The following is a 10,455-nucleotide window of genomic DNA, read 5'->3' as shown; positions in this document are numbered from 1 at the left end:
TGCAAATACTCTAACACATTACTGCAATAAAGTAGTATTTTGGGATATCTGTAGTGTATTTTTAGGCTAGACTGGGTGCTACAGTGACACTATCCATCATATGAAGTGGTGTCGTGAGACTTGATGGGCAATAGATGGGAAATATATCAAAGTCACATCACATATAAGTACCATTGAAATACTGTCAAAACTGTATTGAGCATTCATAAATTAAAAATATTCCACACTGAAGTGTCGATTAGTGATCTTTAAATGTACAAGCTTAGTTGAAATCTTGACCAAACCAGACGGAGTTCCCAGTGTTTGTGTCCTCTGCCTGCGTCCTGCCCTTCATGCACACTGTACAGTCCTGACAACAGCATCAATCAATCATCCAACTTTATACAAGAAAAGCAATAAACATAATACCCGTCAAGGTCAAGGGAGTGAAATACCAAGCTGACTTATTCTATCCGTGCTGCAAAAACAAAGACACTCAGAAAAAGAGACAAGCAGAATAATGTATAAGTGCTACACGCTTTTTAAAACAGCTCCATAAATTTTAGATATGTGCACTAGATGCAAGCTTCCCACCACTACTTTAATTAAAGGTCCTCGCGTATTGATTTATATGATCACTGACTCTAACGGCCCTGATGGTAATTAGGATAGACACGGCGCCCTTTTTCTCCAATTATTTCTGACAATTTCCAGATTGCGTGAGGACGGCCTTTCATTCCGCGCCGCACAGAGCGACTGTACGGAGTCTGATGTGTAAAAACCGCGTGGCGGGTTCGAACGGCCATCTGCTCCTCAGGTGTGAACTTTAACCGCCGCGGACGCCCACCTGTCTGCCGAGGCCGAATGCGGCCGCCTTTAAAAACAGTTAGCTGTGATCTGATTCCATGAGCAGCCTGTTAGCAGCGCCGGGGTTTATGGGAGACTCTGAGTGTGACTGTTGAAGGAACAGAACACTCTGAAGCCCCGCTTCCCCAAAGCGGCCCCTCTTTCAGTTATTGCTTCCTTCTGTGCCTTTGTGTTACAACAGGGGTGCCAAACATAAGGTCCATGGGAGAAAACTGGCCTGGCTCTGAAACCACCATGTGAATTATACAAATCTGCAAAAGAATATTGATTTTTTTTATTAATTACATTTCTTAAGAGATATTAGTGATTCTGAGAAGACTCCTGGTTTTACTCGACCTTTGGCCTTTCACCTTTTTTGAAGGATGCCGAGGCTTCTTGGGTTTTGATTAAACTATTTCCTGCCCTCTTCTTTTACCAGCGTCCATACCCGCCGGCTGCTGCTCTTTCTGCTGTCGCTGCTCGTTTGGCGACCTTGGGAACTCACATACGATTGGCTCGGGAACCAGGAAGTAGTGACGGGCTGGCCCCGCCCGCCCAAGTTGTTCGGCTCAGTACTTTTTTTGCAGTAAATGTTTGACTTCCTGTGCCTTTAATATTTACTCGGTATCTGAAAGTAGCTAAAAGTTAGAACTCATATAACTCAAAAGAGATACAAAAGAGATATTGGTGCATCGTCATTTTAAAATTAAAATTTCAGGACCATTCAGGCCCCGTTTTGCGGGTCCGGCTCCAGATGGAACTGTGCTGCATGTGGCCCTGGAACTAAAATGAGTTTGACACCCTGGTGTTATAAACTCGGCTCCGGACAGCGGAGGCCGCGGCCAGAAACTTTGACGGGAGGCACTTTCTTTTTTAATGGAAACCTGTCAACGGGGATAAAAATAATTGTGTCTCCATCCAACGATTTCAGCAATTTGTGTCACAATTTCCAGCCGCCTCGGAGCCTTAAATAAGATTTTGTCCAAGAGAAAGAAGAAGAAGAGGAGCCTCTGAACTGCAGAGAGGTCGGCGGGAGCGAAGGGACTGCGGACGTTTCTACACTCATTCCCATCATGCGCATTAAGTCAGGAACCCAACAAACATTAGAAAGGCGTCCTCCAACATCCCGCTTCTCAAATTAGTATCCTTTCTCCAACTTCCAGCGTATCCTCTTCAAATCCCCGAACCCGGCTCAGTGAAGCTCACAAATGAGGCAATTAAATTCAGGGTTTCCAGCTCCTTTGAACTGTACCTTCTGTCTGAATCCTTTAATATTCCAACTGTGGGTTCTCAAAGCCCATCAGGGCCATTTAGAACCGTGGGCTCTCTTTTTAGCGGGGACCACCGGCTCACTCTTTTCTCTGTCATTCATTTCCTGAGGGGGCGACAGCCAGAGAGGCAGAAGGAAATGAACACTGCGCCCGTGACTCCTCTGTCGGAGGGAAATTTCCTATGTGTTTCTCAAAAAAGGGATTAGCACTCTGGATGCTGTGGTTCCACGCCGTCCCGCCTAATCTCCCCTCCTCTCACGCCTGTGTGTTTAGTAGGTTAGCCCCGGATCAAGTCGCTCTGATCCAATTAGCATCTCACACCATCTGAGATAGCGCGGCTTCTGTTTTAGACGACGTCTCTCGCTGAAATGCACATTTCGCCCCCGACCGCATGCAGGTGTCATGTCCAGGTCTGGAGGTCGGAGCACGGCGGCGGAATCCAGCCCAGGAACAAATAACCAGCTAATGAACTGCGGTTACTTGCGAGCACGGAGGACGGCGGCGAAGTCAGGAGGCGACGTCTGTAACCAGATAACCGGATTTCACAGCATCTGCACTGATTCAATTTATCGCTGCCCTGAGTAACTCAAAGGTTAGGTGGAATTTCATCAAATAATTAGCCGCGGACGAATCCCGTGTGCACACAGGAATCCATTTCTACACTCTGCATCTCCGACATGAACGAGTTCTTCTGCGAACGTTACGTTCCGTTGCTGGAAACACTCGCAATTGACTAAGAAATAGCAAAAGTAAACCTCTTGGTTGTTCATTTCTTCCTTGCTGCATTGACTTTTCTTTGTTTTTTTTTTTAACCTAAACAACCAAAACACTGTCAAACAAAGAAATCTTGAGGCTGTAGAAGAGAATAGTTTCATAATTTCATGATCCAGAGGGGAAAAAAACTCACATTTCAGATCAAAGTTTGTGTTTAAAATGTGTCCAGTGGTGCTGTGATCAGTCACATCAGTTGAATGTGATATTTGATGTTTTATGTGATTTTTTTACATAAACATATTTAGTTTGGAAGTTCTGCATGTTTCAAAAGCGACGCATGTCATGTTAAACCGGGGCCCTCAGGCCTGTTTACACCTCCACGCTGCTCAGAGCCACTGAAAACACAACCTCTGGGAAACGTCTCCGAAAGTGGAACCTTTTAAAATCATTCAAGCTCCGTCGTCGTGTCAACAGGTGAAAAACGACACTTTCTGAAAACGTTCGGGCTCAAGCGCCCTACGTCGAAATAGACATCGTGTAAATGGAACTTTTACTCCGTCCATGCTTTTTCACCTGAACCTGCTTGTTTCTGAGCCTTCAACCCCAAAAATAAGATTTCTTTCTTTTCACACATGAAGCTTGAAAGCGTCTTCACGCTATTTTGTTTACTGTAATATAAAAGCTGAGTTGTCGGGAGCGTTTCGGCAGAGGAAAAGGATTCTCGTCCTGTGATGGCGGCGGTGGAGGCTGAAGGATCCGCTTTATTTCCCATTTTCATCCTCTCAGCAGTCAAAAGAGGACGGAGTCTGGACGTGTCCCTCCTCCTCCCCCTCCTCCTCCCGTCTCCTCGCCGCTGTGAAATGTGGAACAGACGCACCCGAACGCCTAACATTGAAAAATAATTTATTTCAGAAATGTACTGTGATCATATATTCATTCAAGATTCTGCATGATAAGCTTTTGTTGCGTACAATGAAATCACCCCACAGAGAGAGAGAAAAAAAGTAGATGACGCTTCTTTCTTTTTTTTTTTTTTGTCTGTTTGTTTTTTTTGAACTATGGAAACTAGGAACACACCACTGAGTCTTCACTATAGCGTAATGAGCCGCCGCCCGCCGGCGCCGGGGCTCCAGGCAGGTTTACAGTTGCTGCAAGGACAATCTCTTTATAAACAGACACACAGTGAATGATCTGTAAAGCTTACGCACGAGAAGAGTGTGATCACTCACTCACACACACACACACACCCATTACACAGTCGCACCTGAATAGTACAGTGGCCGATTACAACAAAAGGGAAGGAGGCGAGGCGTCCGTGACGTCCGCCGGGGGCGGAGCCTCGGATCTGGAGGAGGACGCCGCAGCACGAGTCTCTCGGTGTCTCTTATCAAAAATCACACCGTTGGCGTTGAAGCTGCGTCCGCACGGCGACGGTTCGACGCCTCCGCCTCTCCGGTTCAACAGCATGTCGGCAGGACGGGGCCGACGTGAAAGATGAAGGTCGGGGGGGGGGGGGGGGGGGTCACGATGCCACGGACAGGAGCACCGCTCGCAGTGCCACATATCATAAATAAGTGTTTCTTAATCAAGGCATCTTTGATCCACTGGAACACACTCGCAAAAGAAAAAGAAAAAAACAAAAGAAAAAAGGACTCTCACACAGATATACACGGGTTTCATATATCTGCAGGATCCCTCCCGGCGCCGAGGAGCCGCTGACATGCGACCCGTGTGCCGTCGGCCATGATTGTTTCTGCGATGTCCTTTTCTCTGGAATCCCTCCGGGCCATCGCGCCTTAAAAATGATTCCGTTTGGCATGAACTCCACTTCCACGCCCGCTTGTGTTCACGTTTTTACACCCGGTCCCAACATCTGTCCTTTCACGTCCACATTATGGCTCCGTCGTGTCTCAGTCTCCGTCAGCGCGGCGTCGGCACTGACCTCATGTTTTCTAGGTAAGTCTACTATATATATATGTATGTATATATATCTATATATATATATTTATATGTGTTTTTGAAGATTCTTGTGACTTTGTACAGAATCGAATAGATTATCACTGAATGCATTTGGAAATGTTACAAAAACAGGAAGGAAGTGATGAATTAAAAACCATGCACGGAGCTCAAACAGCAAAAACAAACGTGAATCAAATTCGCCGAATTTTGTTTCATCGACCAGTGAAGACAATTCAAAAGTTGCTGCTGCCACACTTTCACAAAATAGACGATTAAAAATTAAAAAGGTGTCACTCTGCATATCCAGATTAAAGAAAATAACGCGGGAGAAAAAGACCAAACTCAGAGTAATGATAGGGGGGGGGGGGGGGGGGGGGGGGGGGGGTCGACTGCATAAAGCGACGCTGGATTCTCCTTCAACATCAATTCCACAAGTTTCTGTGTCCTTCGCAGCACTTTTCACACAAAGGAGGAGAAGCCGGCGATGGGGGCCCGCGAGCCCGGGGCTAGACTGCTGGGGGGCCTGTACAGGGTGCTGTGCTGGCTGGGGGGGTTGGAGCTCTGCTGGGAGGGGGTGGGAGTCCGGCTGCCCTTGGGCCTGAACAGGCTGCCCTGGCCCTGGCCCTGCGGCTGGCCCTGGGCCTGCTGCGGCTGGGGGCTGGGCGAGCTCAGCTGGGGCGGCAGCGGCGGCAGGGGGGGCAGCGGCAGCGGGGCGCAGTGCTCCGGGTCGCCCGACTCCGACTCGGTGTAGCTGTAGGCCTGCGCCCGCGAGATGCCCTTCTGCTGGCGGCGCCACGAGTTGTAGTAGGTGGGGTCGCTGATGTAGTGGTTGACGAAGGAGTGGGTCTTCTGCCGGTTGGGGTCCACCTCGTACTCGCTGTCGCTGCCCTGCAGGGGGCGGAGAGGAGAGGCGGCGTTACGGAGGCGGCGCTCGGCGGACCGTCTGTGGAGCCGTCGGATGGAAATGAACATGGATTCAGTCGGGCTCCGTTCGCATGGCGACCATTTCCGGTGGAAACACAGAATGTGTTTTCACCGGAAATGGTCGCGGCGAGAACGGAGCCCTGGTTACTCCACACATGCACACGCTCACTCACATTCACGACACAGCACGGGTACACATGGACGGAAATGGCCAGAGACGGTCGAAGCATGATGACGGAGGGATGGCGTGTTACTGAAGCGTGCACAACACACGGTCCGTCAGCGGGACTTGAACCAGCCGCCTCAGCGTTAAGGGTCTTTTAGGCCGCGCTGCGCGGGGAGTCTGTCCGCCACACTGACTCTACGGTGGAATGGGATCGTCTGAATGGAACTCTACTGCTAACACACCGGTCGGCTACTGAAGGTGGGGGGGAGGGGGAGGGGGCGGAGCTACAGACATTGAAAGCAGGCAGCCACAGGAACCTCACCAAATGCAGTGGAAGTGTATGTAGGCCACCTGTCCCATATGAAAACACCAGCGCCTCCTACGGGTGAACAGAACAATGGGGACAGTGCATCACCATAACAGAATGATTCCAATGGCCGCGTCGTGACGATGGCAACATCTCCACACGAGTAAAGACCGTCCGGGGTGACTGGTGTGATGAATGAAAACACGACAGAAGAGGAGCTTCAGAAGACGGAAGCAGGGACGTTTTTCGTTTTTTTTTCCAGTCTTTTGGGCGTCGAAACAAAAAAGCAACGCGATTGCGGCGCGCTCGGCGAGGACGGTCGTCTCGCTGCCATGAGAGCAAGCTGCCAGTTGACTATTCGGCGTGTGATTGATCACCTGGCCACGGTGAACTCGTGCACCGGCGACTCGGCCAAAACTGCCATCAGATAATTTCCCCAACAGATGGCTTCAGGCGAACGAGACGGATGATCGTGACTCGGAGTGACCGGACCCTCGGAACGCCGCGGAGGCTTTCTGCGTTCACTCAGAGGCGTTCTGTAAGCCGGGCCTCGCTCTCCCCGGTGGAAACTCCGACGCGCTGCAGACGGATAAACTCCAGAGCTCGATGCTGCGCCGCACATGTGCAACACATCTGGAAACATCTGGCGGCCGGCTCGTGTTCCCCTCATGCCTCCTATGTCAGTCCCTTATATGAAGACTTTTCTTTCCTCAAACTCCAAACAGAAAGTCCTCGTGTTCAATCAGGGCTCCTCTTTGAGTCTAAACAAAAGAAAGCGATCGCTGTTGCCCTCCCTCTCTTTCCCTCAACAGATTAATCAAAGACAGACTTCGGCCGAGTCGTGTTTCCCCCTTCACCCCTTCGTTCCCCTCTCAGTCAGACGAGCCGGAGTTTGAGTGTGTGTGTGTCTGCTGTCTATTTGTAATATTGTTCCCGAGCTGTAAACACTTGAGGCCGACCGGTTTTGAAAAGCATTCCAGTCATGCCGGAGCGTTTAGCAACACGACACAATAACAAGCCGATCAATTGACAGAAGAGCGGCAGGACACACTGAGAGGTGCTGCCTCACTCTGAAGGAATTAACACTGCGCCGGGAGATGAACACCACTCCGTGTGTGTGTGTGTGTGTGTGTGTGTGTGTGTGTGTTGGCACGGTGAATCCCGTCCCACCCAAACTCTTGAGTGTGCGCAGCAGATGTTCCGCCTCTCCAAAGGTTGGGCATCAGAGTGTACACCACTCCAATCTGTCTGCCTCTCGGTTCAACAGAAGCAACTCAAGGATCCAACTGAGTAACCTAAAGCAAAGATGCTTTAACAATCTTCCTCTGGGGCGGCGCAGCCTGCCATCGCACTCCTCACTGCAGCTCATTACAAGCTAATTACCGGCTGAACGCCGCGAAACAAGCAGACTTCAGGCATGAAATGCAGCGCTGCACCTCAACCTCCGGGGAACCGCCGTCTTATTTTTGCGAGCGCGAGTGTGAAACAGACACATACCAACCTGCCAGTGTCAATTATTAAAGCTTTTTCTCATCATTACCATGTTAAATTAAGCAGAGGAGCAGATTAAGAAATCTATCCAATTAAGTGGTGAAACCTCTTGACAGCAAGTTTACGTTATCATCGGCGAGATAAAGCTGCCCGAGGTTCACATCGCTAATAATAATAATATATATGAGGGCAAAAAAAGAAGAAAATGATGACAATTGACGTTTTTACAGGAACCAATGTTCGCTTTAGTTGAAGATTTTTTAAAAACAGGCTGTTAATATAAAACTAGGCAAGTATTTCTAAAGAAATGAAAAGCTGGACCTGTTGACTCACAAACAGCTGAATTTCATCCTGAGTGGGCCGGAGAGGTGAAATAGTGCCAAAACAATCTTTAAATATAAGCTTTTCTTAGTTCTGGTGCAGAGTGAACTTGATGAAAATGTCATCAAACCAAACGTGGCAGCGTCAGTGATCAGGCTCATCTCGAGCCTCAGTGATTCCATTTCTGAAGAAATCTGTTGGAATGCTGTGTTTCCGCAGTTTAATCATTAGTAAAGACGCAGACCAATACTTAACTTGTAGCTTGGTTTCATCTTTTCCGTGAAAATCACTTTGATCACTCTTAAATTTTCCCTCTCTGCAGAGTCAGCGTGGATAACAGAGTTTTAAACAAGTAGCAGGAGAGAAAACTGCAGCTATTTGTTTTCAAATCCCTGGAATAAAGTTAAAAGATGTCCAAAAACACAGAAAACAAATCTTCTCTTTGAATTTTTTCACCATTTGCTTGATAGTTTGACCAGATTGGAGCCTCTTGCTGGCCTGATTTGGCCCGCGGGCCTTATGCTGGACACCCCCTCTGGCTTCATTTTTATTTATGACGGCTCTACAGGAACTCCTCTTTCCCCATCCCCCCCCCCCTGAGCTGATGCATTCCCCAATCCCGGAGAGTGGGTCAGCCCTTTGTCCTCCAGTTATGGATTATCGCTAAGAGAATTGGAGGAGAAAGGCGAGGGGGCGGGGCCTGTCCGTGTCACTCTCATTGATGAAGTGAACACAGCGGGGCGTCCTCGCGTCCCTCCGCACGGAGACAAAGGCGGAGGGGGTGAGGGTCCCCCGTCCACTGTACATGCAGTCCGGCTCGGGGACGAGGAAGCTCTGTTGGTGGCAGCGGTTCAACCCTCGCCGTATCAAAGCCAAGTCGTATGTTCTCATCATCAAGGCGGGAACGAAACCCGTCGGAGCTGCCGCAGCCTCCAGCGCGCTAATGTATGTTGCTGCCTCAAAGCGTCGGGAATCAAAGGGATGCGAGTGTTTTTCTGAGCACCAGACCGGCCGGCTGGCTTTATTGAGAGGAATGCGAGCGTTTATTTGAAGGTTTACTGGGGTTTTATGTTGAAATGTGCCGCATATGTAGTTTAACACTTCAAAACGGAGCCGATTTTAAAGTCACTGCGAGAGTGGGCTTTCTTCTCTACTTATTAAGGTTCCCAGTTTGATCCCATATGTTGACCTGTGTCCTTGAGCCTGAATTTGGACACCAGATTGCTCCCAATAGCGTCAATCATCCTGTATAAAACCGTCAATTTACCTTTAATATAGACTTTTAGGGCCGGTTTAGGTAAAATCGCTTCAAGTCAAAACGTGTTGTTTTTGCATTTTCGTTCAGAAAAGTTTTGCATTTACACAATGATGCGATTTTCAGGTTAGGCCATTATGTGTGTGCCTTCCCGTCTTTGAACTTTCCTCCCTCTTGTATAAATCTAATCCCTCTGCGGCTGGACTTTTCCTTTATTCCGAGTTATGACGTCTGCCTTCAAACTGGGCCAATCAGAACGGAGCGACTCGTCAGCGGCAGGCGGCGCGGCGGCCGGAGAGACGGCGAGGGCGGAGGGGAGGAAGGTCGGACGGAGGCAGAGAAAGCAGACTGTCTGGAGGAATGCCGCTCGGCCGGGAGAGGCTAATCTACCATCCACCTCTGACTCAGAGATCAGATCGTCTGTCTTCTCTCGGTTTCGGCCTGAAACGACACACGGAGTCGCTGCTCCGGTGACAACCCTGGGAAAAATGACAAGAGTGTGGAAGTAATGGTGGCAGAGCTAGCTTCCTCCAAATCCCCTCTTCAGGAGGAGCACAATAGACAGCTCCTACCTGCTGGGGGTGGGGGGTGGGGGGGGCTCAGGGCCCGGGCAGAGCGGGCAGCACAATGTCACACTGATAGCTGGGAGTTATCCGCTCAATAAAACTTCAAAGGACATTCCTGGATTCCTCCGACGCACCGCTGGGCGCTGATACGCCGGCCTGTCAGGAGCCCCCGAGCTACCCCCCCGCCGTGGAGAGCGGCGTTTGACAATACACAAGTGTGAGCGGTAGATGTGTCAGACAGGTGGTGAGATTTCGAAATGTTTCATTTGAAGGGATGTTATGACGATTTGAAAGGTCCTGTCTGTAAAGATTCATCGGAGGGGAGATTTCCATTTGATCTGGAAACGGGGCTCAGATCCCCCAAAGAGGCCAGGTGAGGAGAGATATCTGGCAGTGGAACTTACGCCAGAGATGCATTTATCTGACAGACGTTCCAGGATAATTTGGGAAATGCAGTGAGCGAGAAAAAAAGGAGGAAAAAAAAAAACACGAGATGAAAGAAAAAGAATGAAAGCGAGGGAATTCAAGATCACTTCTGCCCCCACCGACGCTTTCATCTGACAAGGATCAAAACCAGACGCTGGACTGCCGGATGATTTACCAAACCCACACAGAGCCGGGGAGGGAGGTGACATGAAGACAAACACGACGTCTCT

The 10,455-nt window shown here is 49.4% G+C and overlaps 1 protein-coding gene across 1 annotated transcript in view; it reads right to left on the bottom strand.

Annotated features, from left to right (window-relative positions):
* Positions 1-3,696: 3,696 nt before the first annotated feature.
* Positions 3,697-10,455, bottom strand: part of sdk2b (sidekick cell adhesion molecule 2b) — a 246,546-nt gene continuing 239,787 nt past the window's right edge. The window contains 1 exon segment of the mRNA XM_030097476.1: positions 3,697-5,657. Coding sequence (XP_029953336.1) covers positions 5,229-5,657 — 429 coding nt within the window. The 3' untranslated portion in view covers positions 3,697-5,228.

The sequence above is a fragment of the Salarias fasciatus genome, chromosome 8 (genome assembly GCF_902148845.1).
Source record: "Salarias fasciatus chromosome 8, fSalaFa1.1, whole genome shotgun sequence".
NCBI lineage: Eukaryota > Metazoa > Chordata > Actinopteri > Blenniiformes > Blenniidae > Salarias > Salarias fasciatus.
Note: the sequence above shows the minus strand (reverse complement) of the source record. Positions and strands in the feature narration are given on the sequence as shown.